The sequence below is a fragment of the Manis pentadactyla genome, chromosome 19 (assembly GCF_030020395.1).
Source record: "Manis pentadactyla isolate mManPen7 chromosome 19, mManPen7.hap1, whole genome shotgun sequence".
In the NCBI taxonomy this organism is placed as follows: Eukaryota; Metazoa; Chordata; class Mammalia; order Pholidota; family Manidae; genus Manis; species Manis pentadactyla.
In genome coordinates this window covers 16,176,240-16,198,555 of record NC_080037.1, presented here as the reverse complement: position 1 = coordinate 16,198,555, position 22,316 = coordinate 16,176,240, and the positions used below count along the sequence as shown (strand labels likewise).

The following is a 22,316-nucleotide window of genomic DNA, read 5'->3' as shown; positions in this document are numbered from 1 at the left end:
CCCAGGCGACAACAGCGAGACCGTATGCGTTACTTAATTGGAAGCCACTGGGTTAAGCAGAGGGCGATCATCCGATCAAGTTTTAGGGAAGACCTCGGTGGTGGTGTGAATCTGGGGGTGATAACCGGGAAGAAGGAATTATAGTTTCCTATTCAAATTATCAACCTGAACCGTTTTCCCCCCTTCCTACCAGCTGGCGCATTTACTGGGCAGTTAGGGGATATTTGTGCAACACCCTAAACCCGCACTAAGTACGGCGGCAGATGGAGCAGCAGCCACGCAGGAAGGAACGTGGGCCGGGCCAGGTCGGGGCCGGGGTGGGGCTGCAGACCAGGGCAAAGGCGAGTCGGCGGAGGACGTACATTCGCTGATTTTTATTTTTACTGGAGCGGATCCTATACAAAGACACCGACCGTTTATTTAGACTTCTCTCCTGCCACATTCTGGCTTCCGCCCCCGCACTCACGGCTACATGACCCCGCCCCGGAACCTTGTGTCTCCGGAACTAGATGACGAAGTGCTCTACGTTACACCGGACGCAACTCTCAGGGGACGCTTCCGGCGAGGGAACATGGCTGCCCCTGCGGGCGACTCACGTGTGAGAACGGGGAAAAAGCTGAAAATTTCACTAAAGAAGAAGAAGAAGGTGAAAATGGTAGCCAGGACTGTAGCATCTGAGTTGGAAGATGAGGACCGAGACGCTGCTGACAGTAGAGGTAATATTACCGCTGAGGCTTGGCTGCTAAGGGGAAAGGCCGCGCTGAATTTGCGGGAGGCCGGGGATGAGAGTGGATTGGCCGCCAGTTTTATCTTGGGTTTGGCATCGAAGGCGCGACTTTGGCCCAGGGAGAAGTTTTAGGGGAGCTGGTGTTTAGGACAGCGACGCTGTCAACTGTGCGAGCTTCCATATTTTTTTTACTACATATTTTCAACGTCATTGTTATTAGAAGAAACAGCAGTAATAATTAGCTAACAATAGCAGAAAGAGAAGGGGAGGGGATATTTGATATTATGGGACTTAAAGGGAGCGAGGAGGAGCAGAAGGCCAAAAGAGGTAAGAGGAAGACGGATGGCGTACTTGACTTTTCCTGTGCGGTAGGTGCGGTGTCAGTTTGGGACTTACAGACCAGATAGTGAAAGAGGAGTAAGTAGAGCAAATAAAAGTGGCAGTTGATAACGCTATATCAGAGACGTTTGATACTGAAAGGAAGAAAATACATGAGACCTTCCACAGTGATGTGTCCATGCTGCTCCTCTTTACCATCATTCTTGACATTAGCGTCTCAGGCTAGCTACAAGGAGCTGCGGAGGACCCCCGACATTCTGCTGTCCAGTCCTCGTTAGAGCTTCTGTTAGCCAGAGCTGTTCTTGTATCGAACGTACCTCAGATCATTTTAGTTATCTTCTCAAGATGATCCAGTGGCTTCCATCTCAGAAAAACATCTTTAGCCTTAGTCTGTATGGTGTAGCTCCAGTTGTCTCATCATCTGCCACTCTGCTCCTTACAAACTGGTAACTGAAATCTGGCCACATTGATATCTTTGTGGTTTGTGTAATCAAACAGGGTCCCACACAAGGGTTTCTGCACTTGCAACTTCGCTGCCTAGAATACTTTTCAGAAGTTTGTATGGCTCTGTCTCCCTCACTTCCTTCAATCTCTGATCCAGTGCCTTATCTGCAAGACTTGTCCCTGACCACTCTGTCTAATGTACCACCACTACTCTTGCCTCCTTGCCTTCACTCTTTGACTTATTACCCTTTTTTCTGGAGAAGGAGTACTTCATTTTCTTCAGAATTTCCCAAACCATCTGGCATGTATTGGCTGTGTCTCTCTCCTAGCTGGAATGGAAGTTCCAGAAGAGTGTCTGACACATGATATAAATATCACTGCTGGCTGCTTGGTGGCTCTTGTAGCATGCCAGAACAATTGTCAGACACTCTTAGGGCTTGTACTAGGACTGTGAAGACAGAGAAGGGCCCCACTTGAAATGTTTTTCCGAAGGAAAGCTTTCAATTTTCCAAGCAACCAAATCCCAGATAAACTCCGAGTACTCATAAATTTGGAGCATACTTAGAGGAATTAGATAATAATAATAATAGCTATATATTTTTAGCTTAACTATATACTAGGTACTAGATCAAGTCCATTTACATATCACTTAATTCTGGCAACAACCCTGTTTAAATACTATTACCCTCATTTTACTTAAAAGAAACTGAGGCACAAAGCAGTTATAACTTGCTCATTCTGTGCATAAGCTGATAAGTAACAATAAATAATACAACCATGATTGAAGTTAGGCTCTACAACCAGTGCTCTTGACCATTACCCTGATATGGTTGAGGAGGGACCAGAGGACATAAGACAATCAGTAAAAAACTATCCAGAGAGTGAAAGAACAGGGCTGTAGAATGAGGAAAGAAAGGATTGGGAATGAAGAGAGCTTGGTATTGAGACAAATTTTTCTTCCATTCAAGAAGATTATATCACCAAAGGGATATTTTTTTTTTGTGATCACATTTGTATTGCATTCCTTCCAGTGCTTATGTAGTCTTCCTTTCTTTTACTCTCCTAAAATCTACATATAATCTCTAGAAACAAATTCCCACTTTTACTCAATTTTATAAGAAGCACCTCTGTTACTGCCTCTTGGAGTGATTTTGGGCTGGTTATTTATTTACTCCTACCTGGTTCAGTTTCCTCATCTATAAAATGGAGGTGACAGTAGTGTCTACCTCAGGATTGTGAAGATCAATGAGTCCATATGTCTAATATGTTTAATGTTTGGCACACAGTACTTACAAATATTAGCATTAGTGATCATAATATCTTTTTTGATGTAACAAAGAACTGCTAGTCCCATCCCTGATGTTGAATAAGCCTTCCAGTCTTTAATAACAGTGATATTTGTAAGTTGGAGCTTTCCCCAAAAACAGAATTTCCTCTAGTAACCCTACAAGGTAGCTGATGGCTCTTCTGTTTTATAGACAAGGAAATGGAGACTTAGAAATACTGCTTCCATTATACCATAATGCCTCCCAGTGGAAAAGCATTAAATCCATAGTTGCAGGATATTCTCTTGTTCTGCCCTTCTTATGCTAACCATTTAATCATGTGTGTGTGGTAAAATTCAGCACTAATAAGGATATTGACAACTATTAATTGTCTGTGCTTAATTGTTTGTAGACCTTTAGCCTAAACTGCTAAATTGAATTCACAATTTCATTTCCCAAATATGGAATCCATGAATAATGAGGATGGCCCATGTCATTGTGAACTGGTAACAGCTTGTATACCCAGCCTTTGTGATCTGACTGCTGCATCCTGGGCACTCATGTCTTGTCATTATCCAGCTTACTACTGGACATCACATTCTGAACTCCTTGTTGAGCATAGTATGCTCTCTGTTCTTCTAGCCATGCTTGTTTGTTATACTAGTATACTCTGTTTTTTCACTTTCTCTTAACCAGCTTTTCTGTATCCTTTAGGTTTTGACTTAGTTGTCCTCATCCACTTTTCCTTTTAGGATTTAGACTCTACTTCTGTGATAGAGATAAATAATAAAGAACCCTATTTAATAAGTTCAGTAAATGTAGGTCCTTTGGTTATAAGATGGGACATTCTCCTTTGGTTTAATTCACAATTTGCTGCTCTATATAATAAATTGCTGTTTTCCTCCCATGAAATCAGTTATTTCAGGAAAGATGACCTATGAAAACAGTTTTTTTGTTCAGATATTTGTGTACATGTGGCCTTGGTAGAACTATTAAGTTTTAAAAAAGTTTCAGATAATGGATACTGAGAAATTATAAAGGTAGAAGACTGAATTTGGCTTCAGACACATGAAGAATCACTGTGCAAATTATAGGCTTATTAAAGTGCACTGACTTATTTTATCAGGAAATTGAATCAGACTCATCTTTTAATTGGATCCTAGAAATTGATAGGGATATGCCTTATATAACACTTGAAAGCAACTTCCTTTAGCAAGATGCAACTTAAATTCCATAAAAAATAAACAGGTATAACCCATGTGTTTTTTGAACTTTATTTTTCATATTCTGGCTTTAACTTCTTTTGACACATTATATAACAAAGATAAAAAATTAGGAGCAGAAAACTCTTCGATATTGTTTGTCATATGTTGCAGACATTTTTGTAGTTCTGTGAGGAGAGAACTTAGGTGTGATAACAGCTGTATCTCAGGATTTGGCATAATGCCTAATACACAGTATTAGTCAATATCCATTTATTCATTGAATAAATTGGAGACTTCTCTTAATGTGATTTTTACACTATTTTCTTGTGTACCAGATATCCTTGAGGGTAAAACTGACAGAAGTTGTATATGATGTAAACTTGAATGATAGTGAAATGATTCAGACTGAAGTTTTGGTAAATTGTAATACGCCCGCAGAGTTTGAAATTTGATAATAGTATAATCTTAGGTGACCATGAATCAGAGATATTGGAAGGTAAAATGCTATAGTTAGCCTTTTAAGTAATAGACAAATATCAAGTATTATAAAGGCAAGGGTAACACCCCTACCTGGATTAACCTTGAACTGCTCAGATTTACTGAGTTGATATTTGTTAAAGGTTTAGATACAGTATATATATGACTTTTAAGTTTATAGTCCTGCAAATCACACATATGCACATGCACACACACACACACAGGCACACACAGCCTCCCTAGTTTGTATATCAGCTCAGATGAAGAAGTAAAAAACAGTGGTTGATGATACCATGTATTGTGAAGGGAGGGTAATAATCTCTACCTCTGAGTTATCCTTGAACTACTCAAGATTCATTGAAGTGATCCATTGTCGGAGGTTCAGATACAATGCTAACTTGATTCTTAAGCTTGTAGTCTTTAAAAAAAAATAAAGCCGTGGCCAGTCAGTCAACCCAGGTGAAAAACCCTCAGCGCTGGGTTCATCATGCAGCGCTGTGATGGGGCGGCTCCCCCCTCCCGGAACGTGCCCGTGTGACTGTGAGCCAGTAGGGAGGAATGGGAATTTCATGTTTTCTGAATTGTGCTGGCCACTTGTATGAAAAGTGGCCAGATATTTGTAACATAGACTTGATAACAATCCAGTTTAGAAGGTCTTAGGAGCTATCCCTTCATTTTGATAAGCTACAAAGCTGTATAGAAGATACAAGAACCTGGCAGATAAATGTGCTTTTTATCAAACTGGCTTAGTACCTCCTTCGTCATTTAAGTTACTTAAAATAGCAAAGGGGCATGTCTAAGAAATGAAGTATATCATAGACCTCCGTGAGTAGTTTAGCAATTTATAGAACAGACTCAGGAGACGGACTACCTCTAGCCTCTGTATGCTTTGGCTTGCCCAGGTGGCACGTGCAGTCACTTCGGACACTTAGTCTCATGGTAGCACTTTCATTTTAATTTTGGTTATTTTGTGTGGAGTCCTGAGATAACTTCATTTTTTTCAAAGGTAAGTGCTGTTTAAAAAGTTTTAAGACATCGATTTTCAACATTCTGAATTCAGTATTAATTGGCAGGAAAGATCAAGGAGCAGTGGTGCCATAGAGCTCTTAATTACTAGGGGATGTGTATTGTTAGGTAGACTCAGTGGGGATGAAGAATGGGCTCTTCTAGTTAACTGAGACTTAGATAGAAATTCCTTTTTACTTCTAGCTTTATTAACCTAATGAATTTTACTGCATTTGTTCAGTACACATTAATCTGACTTGAATCTTTGATGCAAACCTTTTCAGTTCCTTAGTCAAACAGCCCTATCAATCCATTAACTTTGTGACATTGGGCATGTTTTTAACTTTTCTAAGCTTCAGAATAATTTCCTGTGTAAATAGGATAATAAAAGCTATTCATAGAGTATTATGAGGATTCAGTGATAATGCATAAAGTGTTTTAAATAGTTTCTGGTTGTAAATTCATGTTAGCTAATTAATATAATCATTATTTTAGAGTACTTTGAAAAGTTGTAGGATAGAGACATTGACCACCTCTGAAAGAGTGAATAGTTGTGAATAGTAGCTTGCACATGATGATCCCCTGGCACATGGGTTGTAGACTATAGACTGTAGATAGAATTACAATGGAAGTGAAATTCATTGTGTTCCTTCTGTTTGGGGGCATCTTTTTTTGAGCTTTTGGGATTCACCTGCTCTCTTTCAGGTTCTCAGTATCCTTGTCTGTCCCGTGATTACTGACCATCGTTTATTTCATGCCTGCTGTGTATCAGGTCTGTGCTAAATGCTTCGCATGTGTTATTTCATCTCATTTATTCATAACAACCCAGTGAGATAAGTACTATTTTTATCCCCATTTTACTAAAAAGAAACTGAGGGTAAGGTAATTTGCCCAAGATGATTACTGTTAGAAAGTAATGGAATAAGGACATAATACCTTGCCTGTCTGATTTTATAATATGAGCCCTTAAATCTTGTGCTGTAAGTGGTCACATGAAGCTTCCCATTCAGTGTCTCACGTGTCTTGCAGTTCCAATTGCAGAGATATTCCTTGTTCCTTTTCCTTTACCACCACATTAAAATTCTCATCCTGTGTGTCTTTCTCTCAGTGTGTATGTGTGTGCAGTGTGCAGTCAACACTTAAATGTTTGCTATGGGCTAGGCACTCTTTTAAGAACTTTTACCCACATTAGCTCATTTAGTTACCACAAAATCCAAATGAAGTAGATACTATTTTATCACCATTTTTATAGATAAGGAAATTAAGCCAGAGAATTAAAAAACCTTTAGAAAGGTTGCATAGATTTGCATCTGGCATTGTGATTGAATCCAGGCAGCCTGACCTCTGTGTCCTTGTTCTTAACCACTACTGGCTGATAGTCAAGTTTTTATGAAGGATTCTATTTGATTTAAGGATTCAAATCTAAAGATTTGAAGTAAGTTATAGGCTAATCAATAGCCTTAACGCTCCCACGGATGGTATTTGTATTTTAAAAGAACAACTTTCTTAATCTAATAGAGAAACTTTTAGAAAGTAAGGACCTAAGGTAAGTACCAAGAGGAAAAAGAGCTAGCAGTTTGGTGTCTTATTGGAAGAGCACACTGTTATTGCAGAACTTTTAAATTAATTGGTTTTAATTTGGGGAGGGGGGGTTAATTTTGTTTTTAAGTTTGGGGTTAATGTCTGTTTTATTTCTTGGGTAGTAAAATCAGATCAGCTTTTTTTATAAACCATTCATCATCTTTATACTTAATTCTTACTATCTTTGGTTTCACCCAGTCTGAACTTACTGTCACTTTATAAATACCTCACCTTCTTTAATATTCTCATGCCTCTTACTTACTGGTTTGTTTTGTCTGGAATGGCAATAATAATGATGCCTACAGTAACAGTTCTAATTTTCATACATGACAGTGATCAAATCCAGGATGTTTGGGTTTTAGATTTAGTGATCTTGCCCTCTGTCTCTTTCAGTTGGAATTTTGCATCTTGGGCGTCTTCCCTTTTCTTGTCATTGAAACCTTTGCTTTACCCTTTAAGAACTTGAATATCATCTTTGTAAAAGATACCCCCAAATAGCCACCTGTCTTCGTTGCTTTTCATTTAGAAGAGCATTTACAAATTTTGTAACTTGCAAAACTTGCAAAACCAGTTCTACAACTGCTTGACTCATCTACCCTATTAAATATTTGACTTCCTCTGGGAGAGAAACCTAGATTTCGATTTTTCATTTTTCCCCATCCTTCCTCATCATTCTTGAGTACTTAGTAAAAATTGAAGGACTCTGAGTCCTCTTAAAACTTTATCCTAGTTTCAAAGGCTGAGGAGAATGGCTCACTTCCCTGCCAACAACTAACTGTATCTAGAATCAGGGACAGATGGCTAATTTGGAAGGGATCTGGAAATTTGGGGAAAAGGCAGTAGTAGGAGATGAGAAATGGCTGTGTCTATCTCTGTACCTAAGAGGTCTAATCCTGTCCTACCCAGTATGGCAGCCACATGTGGCATTTTAAATTTAATCAGAATTAAATAAAATTAAAAATTCAACTCCTCAGTTGTACTAGTCACTTCAGAAGTACTCAATAGGCTCTTGTGGCTGGTGACTAGAGGGTAGCTCTGATTATTGAACCTTCCCATAAATGCAGAAAATTCTACTGGAACCCTTAGTTATTACTTCCAGTGAGCATTCTCTGTAGCCCTTCCATCCACAATTTTAAATAGGATGCAAAATTAGAGTTAATGTTTAAGATAATATAAAGGACTTCAAAGGGATTTTTCACTTACCTGGTGCCCTTAGACCCCAGATATATCCACTCAGCTTCTGCTGTTAAGGATCAGTGAGTGGACAATTTAAATCACTTGTTCATAGGATACAGCAAGTTTTTAAGAGTAGTTCTATTTCCTGATTGGCATAGTGATTATCTTTGGTATCCTAGGAGTAAATCCTGTTTTTTACTATGCCAGAAGACCTGTTATTTGGACATTTTCAGTTATTTATGTAAAATATCATTATTTCCATCAGCAGTCAATGCCTGACACTTCTGAGCTGGAGCTTCTTTAAAAAAAGTAATCAAATAAAAACTATGACTTCAGTGAATTCTTTGTTGTTGTTTTTTAAATTAGTGTGGTGAATGCATGTTGTATAAAATGTTGCTATAAAATTTTTCACAGATTTATAGTGTGTCCATAATATTTATGTGGTAGTTGAGCTGGATAAGAATCACATCAAAGAAAAATAACGAAGGTTTAGAAGTGGAGGATTGGAGTGGCTTATACAATCATAAGGTCTTTTGGCTGCCTTTACGATGCAGCTGAAAAACATGAAATTTGCTGGAGTTTATGTGTGAATTCATCAGGACAAAACACTAGATGTCAGTGTTGTAGTTTTGACATTTTACCAGGAGCTGGTAAGGACTTCTGCTTTTAATCACCCAGATTTTCATTGACAGCAAACTTTGAAGCTATTGTGGCCTCTTTACATTTAGATAAATGCTTGCTAGAAGAAGCACTTTTCAAAGAATTATTTGCTGTTTCTATCTATGCAGCACTCTGACTCTGAGGAATGAATCATATGTAATATTAGCATTTATTTTTCAACTAAGTTTCCAAACTGTGTTTCTCAATGTACTTTCCAGGGAACACTGGTCCTAGTTGATGCTTCCGGGGGAGAACTGTGTACCTCTGGCATCTGGCATACAGCAGACACTCAAATCGTTGAATTGAAAGACAGTGCTGTCAGCTTTTGTTTGGCAAAGTTTAGAATCTTTATTTTACATTAATACAAACTATACAGTTCTTATATCACATATTTGCACATCAAAGCCTAGAGTCACATGTCCTCAGATTTCTTAAATTTACCCAGTATAGCATGCAAGATACAGAGAAGGCTTCAAATTAAATATGTGACAAAAAAGTTTCTATTTAAAAAAGTTTTTTGTCTTTATTAAGAAATACGCAGCACATTGGGGCATTTAGAACTATTAGTGATTTATCATTTCATTTCATATCTTTTGATATTGACACTTTGTTTTAAAATCATGATTTTTTAAAATGCAAAATAATACTTTACATTCCTTTTTAAGTGTTATGCAATATTCTGTTAATTTTTTGAAGATACTTCTGAAAAACGTTTTGTATGTTTTTATTTGCTGTTTTTGAATATGTTTTACATTTTTATCTGAAATGAATTAAATATTTAGTATTATACCCTTTTCATTTCATGAATTCTGTGCGCTTCAAAAATAAAGGTCTTATGCAAAAGTAATACCAGAATTGCAAGTACTATAATGACTAGCTAAAAGATCTGTCCAGCAGTTCTCTTAATGCATGGCTGAAAATCAAGAGATAAGAGAGGACCCTCAGAAATTAAGAGCTGACTGTAATGTAATATTCACTTCCTCTTACTTTGGTCATGGCAATAAGCTGATTTTTAAAAAAAGGTTGACAGTGTATTCAAAAGCAAAATACGCACATTTTGTTGAAATACTTTAGAAGAAGAAATGGATTGGAGTTGAGGAATAGAGAGATAACTCTGAAGTAACCATCAGTGGACTACTTCGGGGGAGAAGCAGAGGTCCGGCTTACAATGCTCCGCTTTGGGAAGGGGAAGTAGGCCCAGAGCAGACCCCCTGGAGCGCCGTACCTCGGGGCTGTGCGTTGCTTTCTGTCCTGTATGTGTAAATGAAGTTTCTGATCTGGATGGGGGGACGTCAGAATTGGGTTAAGTAGGAAGCAGCAGGAAAACTTTATGCCTAGGCCTTTTTTCTTCTTTTAGTGTTTCTTAATGCAAGTCAGTATGTAAAATCTTTCTTAAATAATTAAATTGTTATTTAGTAGAGATGTTTTGAGAAAAACAAGGTTGATATGATGAAATTGAAAGTAATAGCATTTTTTGTATTAATCTTGAGACTCAACTTAGTTCTGGAGTTGCCCCATGTCAGCATCTGTCACCATCTTGACAACAGGATGTGGTAGGGGCTGTTGGATTTGTTTCTGCTGCCTGGGTCCTGAATCCCCTTGCAACTCCCCCATCAGCACCCCTGGGCCACGTCTTTGGGGGCTGATAGCAGGATGGAGGGTCCTCCTGCTGTCCACTGTTACTGCAAATGTGGGACTCGGAAAAGTCCCCTCTTCAAGAATGGACAGGTGGAGAACTGTGGGCTTTATGAAGGGTCCCGGGGGTCTGGCCGTGGCCTTGGCAATCTCTGCCTCAAGTATTAAAGTTTAATTTATTTGTACTCTTAGCTCCTATAAGAAGCTGTGGATCAGAAGAGGATCACTTTTCTTCTTCTGATGAAGCAGTAGAAGCTGACAATGAAGATGAAAATGCTGCAGGGGCTGCTGTCGGGACTAACATGGGCTGGGCAGATGCCATGGCTAAAGTCCTTAGCAAGAAAACCCCCCAAAATCAGTCTACTATTCTGGTCAAGAACAAAGAGCTGGAAAAGGAAAAAGAAAAGTTGAAGCAAGAGAGGCTAGAGAAAAGAAAGCAGGTTTGTCCTACCAGATTTTTTGTAGACTAGATTGTCTAGTTGAGTTCTTATCAGTACCAAATTGTTTCTTGCAGTGTTTGTCCAAGTAACATTCCAGTTTTTAACTCACTTTTTAAATGGGGATGGATGACCAAGGTTATCTTCAGAAACCTTAATTACTCCATTGAGCATGTTCACTTTTTAATCATCTGAGCAAAGAAATAGAAACACAAACTCCAATGAAAAACATCCTTTTGAAAACAAGTAATTGTACATGTAGCAATGACTCCAGGGTCTTAAACATTTTATTCAATTTCACTGTGCATATGCTCACTTCATTAGGTTTTGAACTAGTACAGTCATGTTAGTTTTTGCTAAAAACCTATTTTATAATATAAATCTGTGAAAATATCATTGTTGGATTGGTTACAGTTCTGAAAACCGACTCTGTCACTGCTAGATAAACTTGAATTTATTATACATGTATCAAACTACTGATGGTGGAGATTAGACTGTTATAGCTACCAATTAGAGGCCAAAAATTCCACTTAAGTGTGCTGTTGTGTATCATAAAGATAAATGATCATAGGTTTTTATATCCCTTAAACTGGATGAAGTATTTCTATGTCTAAAATATTTGATTACTGAAATAACTATTATTTGTTAATGAAAGAAAAATAACTGTCTATAACTGTACAGACAATATTAAAGTACAAATTTCTAAGAGATACTTAAGTAAAAATGAAAGAAAAATAGATTTGAATTGGCATGTATTTCCTTTTTAGGACATCATCGCCTTATCATGTTTCAAGATGAATGTTTTCTTTGTTCCTAATACAGGTTGCTCTTTGTGAAAGGTTATATAAAGGTGGAACTTGTCAAGCAATGCTTTGGAAATAGAGCATACTCTGTTGTTAATTCACTATTCTTGTACTTTAAGATAAATTTTGTCTCTAAATCTTACTGACAGCTTTTCAACTGAAAATTTGAATCTTTATTTATTATTTGGCCAAAGCTAGACGAGGCTTTAAAAATACCAGAACCCTTAATTACCTCTAGTCCCAATGTTCCAGTGAGAGTAAGAACAGTATTTTGAAGCCAAGAGAAATGAGATGAGTCTCTCTCTCTGCTCTAGGCCAAAGCTTTGAGTGCCGAAAGTGATGCTGTTCACATGATGCATAAAAGCACATGTGTCAATTCCAGAAACATAACAGAGCAGCTACAAATGCTCTTAATGTGTATTTCTAATTAGAGTCTTTGTAAATTATTGTTGTTTCTCAATGTTAAATATTATCAATTTCCAGAATCTTCAGTGCTTATTTCTAATCATAAGTATAAAAACACATTTGAAAGTTAAAAAGTATTTGAGGATTATGCATACCAATTATCCCTTGGCTACGATAGGTAATTAAGAATTGACTATTTTAAACTTAAAAGTAAGTTTTTAAAATTTCTGTCATAATCTGATAGTGAATTTCATGACCGTTAAAATGAATTATCTGACTTGGGAAAAATCTATTCCTTTAAAAAGGAATCAGGGTAATCTTTATGGTAAGAGCAGGAATTTGGTTTTACTATAATTAGATATTTTTATTAATACAAAATGAGAGATTAGATGAATGGAGAAAAGGAAGAGATGAAAGATTTTTTTTTTCCACTGGTTCTTGCTGGTGTCGATTCTCACCATCTTCTTGGGACTTAGTTTGTCATATTTAGCATATTTGATATTTGATGCTATAGAGGACTGAGAAGAGGACCTGGAGAAGCAAGGTGTCAAATCAGCTGCCTGGTACCGGGATACGACGTTAAGGCAACTCTGAATCAGATTATGTTGTCTGTGGGATTTTCTTACTTGTTGGCTCCACTTCTGCTTCCGCATTACTCTGCTGTAGGAGTCAGTTTGTGGTGCTTTGTGACTGAAACGCCATACACGGCCAGCATGTTGGTCAGATGTGCTCAGAGAGAAATGGATTTAAATGATTTTGTGAAAAGTAGTCACTGTATAAGTGGGCTACATCTGGTATGATGCTTTAAAAAAAAAAAAAGCTGATAAAAATTCTTAATAAGTCTGACTGCTGAGGAAGTCCATTCCTTAAAATAAAGAGAAACCATGTTTAGCTTGTGATTACCAAAGAGTGTAGTTTGTAGTCTCCTTGATGCTTACCTGTGATGATGGCAGAATCAGGCATGTGGCCCCCTCACACCCCACCTCGCCATGCTGGCGGCTTTCCAGGCCTCTGCTGTCAGGGAGGCTGATGGAAACTCACTTGTGCCTCTCACATGACATGCTGAGTGCTAACCACAGGTTCCCTGAACTGAACCCCTAAAAGTGTGGGGTTTTTTTAAGTCCCTGTAACAGACTAAGCCAGAATGATTTATTACCTTTGTCCTTTCACAGAGTAACATACCAAAGTGTGCTGCATTTTCAAAAATGCCTAATACTCTCTCACATAACAATATTTATAACACAGCTTGATAAGAAGCGAGAATGGGAAATGATGTGCAGAGTAAAGCCAGATGTCAAAGACAAAGAAACAGAGAGGAATCTTCAGAGAATTGCAACAAGGTAAGACAGTGTTTTGCCCGTTAAAATGTTAGTATGCTGAAGCTTTGATAGTGATCCATTTCTGACTAGATTTGGTTGTTAAGCTGTGCCTTCTCAGAGCTAAATGATTTATATTTACTATATCTAAGCTTGTCTATTTAATACCAAATCCAACCAAAGATTTTACAGGTCTCATGAGGCAAGAATATAGTATGCTAAGTGTATTTTTGGTATGTATCTACTTCAGAGCATCTTGTTTTTATAGTCATGAGAAGAGTGTAATCAGACCTCTTAACTGCATTTCTCTTAGGACGGTTGTCTAAATTTATGACACCAGATGATTGTTTTTGTTGTGTTATATTTATGGCATAACAAAGTACACATTATAGGAGTTCCATCTTATTCTTTCACTGTGCATTTTTTATTATTGGCACCAAACATTTGATGTCCTCTGTTCAAAGATAAATACAGTACGGTGGCTGCTAGGTTGTTCTTTCTTGTTCATTTGTAGGAATTACAGTATCTTTGAGAATAGAGGCATGTCCTATGTGTTGGGAACATAAAACAGGAGACTGGGGGAGTTAGGGAAGGCTTCACAGAGGACATAACATTTGGGCTACTACTTAAAGAGTATAGCAATTATATTCAGTGTAATTACTTTTAATTTCCTTGGTTACCTACATTATTTTGGTCATTTTCTACTCCATCTGGGTGTTGTATAGTGAGTATGATGACTAAGAGTGTGAGCGCTAGAGCCAGGCTGGTAGGACCAAAAATTCCAGCACTGACTTAGTAGCTGTGTGACCTTGGGCATGCTACTTAATTTTTGTCTCAGTTTATTCATAAAAACAGGATAGTATTACATCTACTAAATTGGATTTCTCTGAGAACTAGATTAATTAATACATAGAAAGAACTTAGGGAAGTGCAGGGTTAGTCCTTGAGAGTAGTTCCCTCCTGAAATTTTATACCCTAGCCCCAGCCCTGCTGTGAAGGATATGGAATTTTATCCTCCCTATAAGCAAATAATAGCCTGTTAAAGTTTCTTGGATGCTAGCAGAAGACAAGAAACTTCTGGGTCAGAGTCAAAGGACGTTGTTACTCATGGCAAAAACTGTAGCTAGAGCTTCACGTTCCCACTGGTTTCCTTTGTTCGTCAGGGCAACACAGGTGCCCTAGGTGGATGCCTGCACGTGCAGTGGCTGCGTTGCAGGAGGGGAACACTGAGCTCGGCAATCAGTTGCTTTTATGGGGAATGGTAACAAGCATGCTCTTTGTCTGGGGGGAGACGTTACCTCACCCCTTAAGGTTTCATAGTGCAAACACAACCCTGCGAAATGGCCTGGGTAAGAGCATTGCATTCTTGAAAAATCCAACAAGAATGTGCAGGGATACTCAGGACCCATGGCGGATTGCTACTCCCAGTGATTATTATAATAGGAAGATTAATAGGTTGTAAAGTTTGAGAGCTGGAAGGGATGTTAATGGTCCAGGTGCTGTCCAGTAGAGGTATAATGTGAACAACATAGGTAATTAAAAATTTTCTTGGAGCCACACTGAAAAAAATAAAGAGGTGAAATTAATTTCAATACATTTAACCCAGTATATTCTAATCATTGTTTCAACATGTAATCGGTATTAAAATAATTTTAATGAGATCTTAAAATTCTCTTTTTCATACTAAGTCTTCAAAATGCAGTGTGTATTTCAAACTTGGAGCACATTGCAGCTCAGACTAGCTGTATTTCATATGCTCACAAGCTGTGTCTGGCATGTGGCTGCTGTAATGGACACCATAGGTTCAGAAATCATCTTTGAATGAAGTAGAGATCAAAGTATTTTAAATAAATAATTTTTTTAAAAAATAGGCTTTTAAATAAGAATTGCAGATAATAGTATGGCTGGATACTTTTTAAGCTACTAGAGTAATATTTTTCCCATTTCAGATGAAATTGAGATCCAGAAACTCTTCCCTAGAGTCTTCCCTAGATGGCTAGCTAACTGTAAAGGCTGTGCTCGATCCATTATACTCTAGTGCCTTCAACCACTGTATAATTGTATTTTGATAAATAGATGTTTGTGTTAAAAGTAATTCTTCTAATTGCACAGAAGATTTAGATGAAGGACCAAAAAAAGTCACATATTAATCCATTATTCTCTAGTCAGAAATTTGTATTCATTCATTGAAATGTGTGTTCAGTTTTCAGTCATATCTGACCATTCATTCAGTTCTTTTCATTTGAGGGCCTATTGAATTCCTGTCTCTTTTCTGAACAGTAAAAATACATTGTTCCTATCTTCAGAGTTTGTCCTCTAGTGTAACTGTTATTTAAATACATTGTTCTGGTTATTTTCTATTCTGTAGGGGTGTTGTGCAGTTATTTAATGCTGTTCAGAAGCATCAGAAGAATGTTGATGAAAAGGTTAAGGAGGCTGGAGGCTCTATTAGAAAGCGTGCTAAGTTGATATCAACTGTTTCCAAGAAAGATTTCATCAGTGTCCTGAGAGGGATGGATGGAAGTACAAATGAGAAAAGTTCGACAGGAAAGAATTCAAAAGCCAAACAGGTAAGACTTATATAGGATTCAGTACATCAAACTTTTTTAGCTCTTAAACAAGAGTTTTGGGGTGAAAAAGCACACTACAGAATTACAGTTCTTTTAGATATATAAAATCTTTATATGTTCACAGCCTGATATGGAAGCTTGGATTCTTAAGTTTCAGGCTAAATTTATTCAGTATGGAAGTTGTCAAACACAGATGTCACACCCCTGCTGTTAGAACTCAGGATCCAGTAGATTCCGCTGAATGTTTTAGAGAGAACCATATCTCTTGTCTGAAATCCTGCCTTTTGTGCCATTTGGAGAATAGAATCCTAAGTGAGGGTTATAGTGTCAATTTGAGACTTTTACCCACAGAAGTACCTGTGATGGTGTGTAACTCCTAAAATGTGAGCAGTCAGAGCTCTGGGAAATAATGGTGGAAAGTCATCCTTGTGCTCAGGCGGCTTGGTGGTGATTGACTGGTTGGAAGATGGAGACGATAAATACGTCTCCTGTTTTTGCGCATAGTGACTTTGCTTCTGCAGCTCTTTTGACCTGCAGACTCCAGTAGCTTCTTTTTTAATGAAAGGTTCTGAAATGTGCTTTCATCTCAAAAGAGCTGTTTTTTTGTTTTTTGTTTCTTAGTTAAAGTAAAATCATACTTGTATTTAATGGCTTCATTTATTTTGCCAACAAAAAGTACTTCAATCAGGAAATGAGCATTTCTGTCATAAGTTTTTCGTCTGTGTTTTGGGAAAACTATTGAAATGCTGGCAAGAAGAGCATTTAAGAATTTCATGCTAGCCTAAGTTTGAAGTATTTTTCAAGTTCCTTGATTAAGTTGCCATTTTACCTAATTTTAACAAAAGTTTCTAAGCGATTTAACTTTGTCTCCTGAATAGTAAGGGACCCAAATTGTATATTTATATAATAATGAAGCACACTGGTGTTGCTCTTTTAAAGTGTTTGTCAGAAGTAAACACATGAATACTGTGTTTGGGAACTTAGCATTGTAAGAAAGTCTAACAGCCTATGTTCTTACTAGTGACATTTTACTGTTATGAATTGGAGAAAGATCAGCACAGCATTGGATGAAAAAGAACTAGTGGGAAGAGGAAAAGGAGACTTGTTTTTGTTTTTGTTTTGTTTTTTTTCTTTTTCTGTTTGGTTTCAAAATAACTTAATAGGAGCATTTATTTTTGCTTTTTTTCATGAGTTTTGAAAGCATGAAGGGTTCTTTGCAATGGCATCATTACATTTTCTTTTTTATGCTTTGGCCCTTGACGTTCTTTCTTTTTGTTTCAGTGGTAACAGGTATAGTATTAATCTGGGACAAGGTCAAAAACAATTTGAGATTCAAACCAAAGTGGCTTTGCTCTAAAAATAATTTGTAGAACAACCTTCCCCACACCAGCAACACCCTGGCATATTTTTTTCTTTTTAATGTTTGTTTTCATTTTGGTTTCATGATTATGGAAAAACAACCAACCAGAATCATTTTTGTTTTATTGTGCTTGATTTTACATTTGGACAACTATAGTGAAGTATTACAATGTTTATGATTGGGTTAGTTATTAGTATCAAAAATATTTATTGGGTACTTATTGAACCAGGTGCTATCCTTGTATGTTTTAAATCTTACAATTCAAATAGACAAATGAATTATAAACTAGTACATCCAAACTACATCTTATAAACAGTTACATTGGATACAATAAAAGGTAAGTTAAGTGGCTATCCCTGTTTGTGGGGAGAATCTCAAAGTAACTGTGATAATAGTTATTTAGGACAGTGAATAGTAAATCTACATAAGTTACTTGAAATATGTGGATTTTTAAGGCATTTGAAGAGAAGAAGGAAGGCAAAAGTGGAAATAGATTTGGTGTGCCAGAACACTCTTTCAAAAATGGGTCACAGATTTATTAACTGGATAGAGGAGGATATTAAGTAGAGAATAAGATTTTCCTTTTTTCTCATTTTGTCTTGTCCTAGTACTGTTGCCGATGTACCTTTTTCTAGTAGATACTCCTTTCTTCTCACACAGTCTGATAGAAGAGCTTGTTTGGAAGTAGCTCATTGTCCCTTCTCTGGACATAATGTGTTCAGAGCACAGGCTTTTTGTCCCATCTTCTTAATATTGCAAAATCTTTAAAATTGAAGTTCACCCACATATAAACTGAATTCACTGGCAGCTATCAGGATACCTGTCTAGAAATAGCCTAATTATGTCTTGAGCTCTTTTACCCAGTTGTACTGTTACTCATAACAATTGTGCCATTAAAGTCATATGTTTAAAAACAAAAAAGAGCCAGCAATTTGTATTAAGCAATACGAGATAGAGTTGTAATAATATAGCACAGAGGTTGGATCCATTACAGTGAACACAATGGGAGGAGTGCTTTTGGTGGTATGTGGGTTTTGGGGGGGTTTTTTTGACTCCTTAAAAACACTTATGGCTCAGGATTTACTTTTTTAAAGAACTTTTTTTCAAAAATTTCCATATTCCTTCAAGACACAAGAAACTTTGAGACATTGTGACAAATGTTTTTTAACTGCATTGTAGCCCTGAGCAAGTCACATTTTTCAGAACCATTTCTTTTATCTTGCATTAATATTTTAAAATTTTATTTTCAAAGGAATAGTAGCACAGTTTCCAAAGTGAACTCATGACTAAATAAAATAACCATTGCTCTTCTCCATCCCTCTTTACCCCTTATTTTGCTCCCTATCCCCAAAGTAACCATTTCCAGTTTTTCTTCTAGTATATACTTCATCTTAAGTAATATTTGCACTATTTCTTTATCAATATCAGATATTATGTTTTGTGGAAGATAAAAAATTGACATTCCTCCTTTCACTGCCACACCCTACACATTGTCCTTCCAATAAGGTATATTAATGCTTTTGGCTAAATCACTGCTGAGCAAAGTAATGTATGATACTATTTTCTTCACTTTATTTCCTTATAGTTCTTGTTTTCCTGGAGTTAGCAGTTGCCTCTTTTTTTTCATTTGCATAATTTTATATGCACCAAAGTGTTCCCTCACTCTTCAAAAGAACTTTTAAACCCTTCTCAGTACTGTTTTCTTCACGGTCATTCTGCTATAGTCTAGACTAGTTGTTTTTTACCTGGTAAAGAACTGTCTTTTTATGATTGCTTTATTACTGCCCTGGGAATTCCCTTTGCCTCTTTCCTATCCAATAGCCTTTTTTTCTTGGACTAAATGTTTCATTTTTCTCTTGGCTTTCTCCCTCATTTTGCTGAGGTCACATTTACCAGTTGCTTTCTGGGAAAGAATATAAGTATCCTCACTTTTTATTGATGTGTCAGTTGGATATTTATATAGTGGCTGGAGTTGTGATAAATCCACATCCTAATTCCCAAAACCTGTGAATGTACCTTATTTGAAAAAAGGGTCTTTACAGATGTAATTAACTTAAGGATCTTGAGGTGAAGAGATGATCTTGACACACAGTGGAGATTTGACAGATAGAAGCAGAGGAAGCAAAGTGACTACAGTGGCAGAAAGAAGTTGCAGTGATATGGCTGCAAGTCAGAGAATTCCAACAGCTGCCAGAACTTGTAAGAGGCAAACAGCAGGTTCTCCCCTATAGCCCCAGAGGAAGCAAACCTTGCCAAAATATGAACTGTGAGAGAATGACTTACTGTTGTTTTAAGCCACCCAGTTTGTAGTAATTTATTATGGCATCCATAAGAAACTAATAACAGCATAGATACTCATGTTGGAAATAATTTTCCCTCAGAAACTTGAATTTATTGAAGTTATTGTTCCATTTAATTACAACTTTGTCTTTTTTTTTTTTTTTTGCTAGTGAGAGGTCCTTAGCTATTCTGATTTCTGATTGTTTACCCTTTGGAAGTGTTCAGAATCTTCCCTATTCCTCCTAAGCTAAAATTGTGCTGTTGATTGCTATGGGTGGCTTTTTTTCATTCCTTGTGCTAGATACTTAGTAGACTGTATAACTATAGTAAGAAGTTCATGTTCCTCACTTCCAGACAGTTTGTTTTGTTTGTTTGATTTAATATCTTAGATTATTTTTGTCCATTTTTTTTTTTCTGTTAATTGGTTGTTGGGTCTTCTGGATCAATCTTCTGATTTTCCTAACTTTTTTCCTCCAATTTTCTTTCTCAGACTCCATTCTGGAGAGGTTCTCTGATTTCTAGCCCTTATGCTGAATACAAAATAAGTATATAATTTCATGTTCTTAAATTTTGAAGAAACTTTTTGTGCTTTTGTTCTTGGGATCCTAGCATCTGTTCTATTTGGGGAATCAGTTATAGGGAATCTTAAACATTATGCCTGTCATTGTCTTAGTCTTTTCTGAGCTCATTTTTTGCTGTTTGTTTCGGCCTCAGTCTACAATTGGAGGCCTGCCTTCAGTGCATGGTGATATTCACTGTACACTCATATTTAAGAGTAAATGCCTAGTGCATTGACTGATGTTCCATTTTGAGCCCAGAGCTTGCTGGCTGGTGAGCTAGCTCCACTATAGAATAATCACAGAGTTGATTCTTTCATTGAAGAATGCCCAAATGTCAGTTTCTAAATGTCTTTCTTATAGAACCCAACTGTGTACTAAAGAAGAATCCTACAATCTACGGCCTACATAAAGGGGGAAGAACTTGCCACCAACATTCTTGAAGCAGAATGTAGAAATAGTTTTCGGGGCTGCAGCGTTCAGTATGCTTACTTATATAAGCTTTTTGTGTTAACAAGTGTTCTTGAGCCCAAGACCTCTGGTTTATCTTCAGGGACTAAACTATCTGTTCATGTTAAGGTCAGCTGCCTGCCTCCATAAGCTGGGGAGAGGACCTAGAGGTCTAACTGCTTCATATACAGACTGTCAGCTAATCTTCTATTTTTATCGTAACTTTCATCCCCACCTTCCCCATTGCCTCTAGTTCCTGTGTGTGGATCCACTGTTTCTCACTTAAATGGTAGCTTTATCTTCTATGATTGGTTACCACTACTCTTTCTAGTTTTCATCCCCCTAAAGTTTGTTGGCGTATTATATCTACTATTACTTTTCTCTTCTGTATTGTTTTCTTGTGTGTTTATAACTTTTATACCTTTATTTTAGTTTTAGTGGGCTTTCCATAAAAAATTAGAGATAAATGCATGTCTGATGTTTAATTAGAAGACTTCCTTTTTATTTTAAAAGCAAAAAGGTTAATACTATTGTAGCTTCCTATTGCTTTAATGGAATTATTTATTGGTAAGCTTAAGATGATTATAAAGTATTTCATAAACAGTAAGCATCTAAGTATTTGGTAATGGACATTTTTAATTTTTTGAAGTGAATTATTTTAAGAAGTCCTTTTTTATAAACATACTTCCTAAAATTTTAGCCTTATAAGAGGAAAGTGTCCACTTGAAGCAGATATGTGCACTTCCTGTATTTCTCTGGGTTTGTGTCTTGTTTGCAAGCAACCTTTCTGATTATCTCTGCTCCTTTGAGGATCTTTAGGTATGTAATTTATGCTCTGGCATGTGTGTTTTTACCATTGTTTCCTAGAAAATATAGAGGAAGACTGTAAGCTTTTTAAAAAATTTTGTCTTTTTAGAAAATGCAGATTTTTGTTTTTTAATCTGCTAGATAACCAGAATTACTAATTCATTTCTTTACTAGTCACATATCCATGATTTTTAAGTCTGTTTTAAGGGTAATGTTTATTTGTGCACTATACATCTGTAATTTATTTATTTCACTTTACTTATTTTTTACTATTTTTGTGAGCTACAACTTCAGCTGTTAAAAGTCTGCTAGTTCCATTTAAAACCATGGTCTTTTTCAAGGGTCGTTGTGCCTAGATTGGAGTAACTTTTTTATATGTTCAGGAGACTGCCTTTCATCCATCAGCTATTTATCAGGATATTTTTAATTCTCAGATCCTGCTGACTTGGATAATATTATTGTCTTTAGAATTTTTATGTTTTCCTTTCCTGATTTTTTTGTCATTATTTGTGTAGTAAAGTACTTGGCACTCATGATAGAAAGCATTCTTTAGAGGCAAAAAAGGAGTAATTGCTTTTTAAAGATCATTTTTTAGGGAAAGGGATTTCTAAAACTTGTAAGTCTTGTAAAAGATGTCAAATTGTGTATTAAGTTACATTTTAATCATTAATTATTATAGTTCATTCCTTGGAGCTGAACCCTGGGTATTGATAAGTAAAACAAAAGGTACTTGATGGGCTCATTTCAGAAATAATAAATTAACGTTTGTAAATCAAAAGGTCTTTCCTAAAGCTTAGTGCAGTAGTTATTCCGAGTA

General features: G+C 36.7%; 1 protein-coding gene across 2 annotated transcripts in view; it reads left to right on the top strand.

Moving 5' to 3' along the window:
- The first annotated feature begins 329 nt into the window (after nt 1-329).
- Nucleotides 330-22,316, top strand: part of RRP15 (ribosomal RNA processing 15 homolog) — a 36,324-nt gene continuing 14,337 nt past the window's right edge. The window contains exons 1-4 of one of the 2 annotated variants that reach the window (XM_036931864.2): nt 330-716; nt 10,707-10,954; nt 13,405-13,499; nt 15,844-16,045. In XM_036931864.2, coding sequence (XP_036787759.1) covers nt 473-716; nt 10,707-10,954; nt 13,405-13,499; nt 15,844-16,045 — 789 coding nt within the window. In that variant the 5' untranslated portion in view covers nt 330-472. The remainder of the gene's footprint in view (nt 717-10,706; nt 10,955-13,404; nt 13,500-15,843; nt 16,046-22,316) is intronic. The other variant, XM_036931856.2, reaches the window with a different exon arrangement.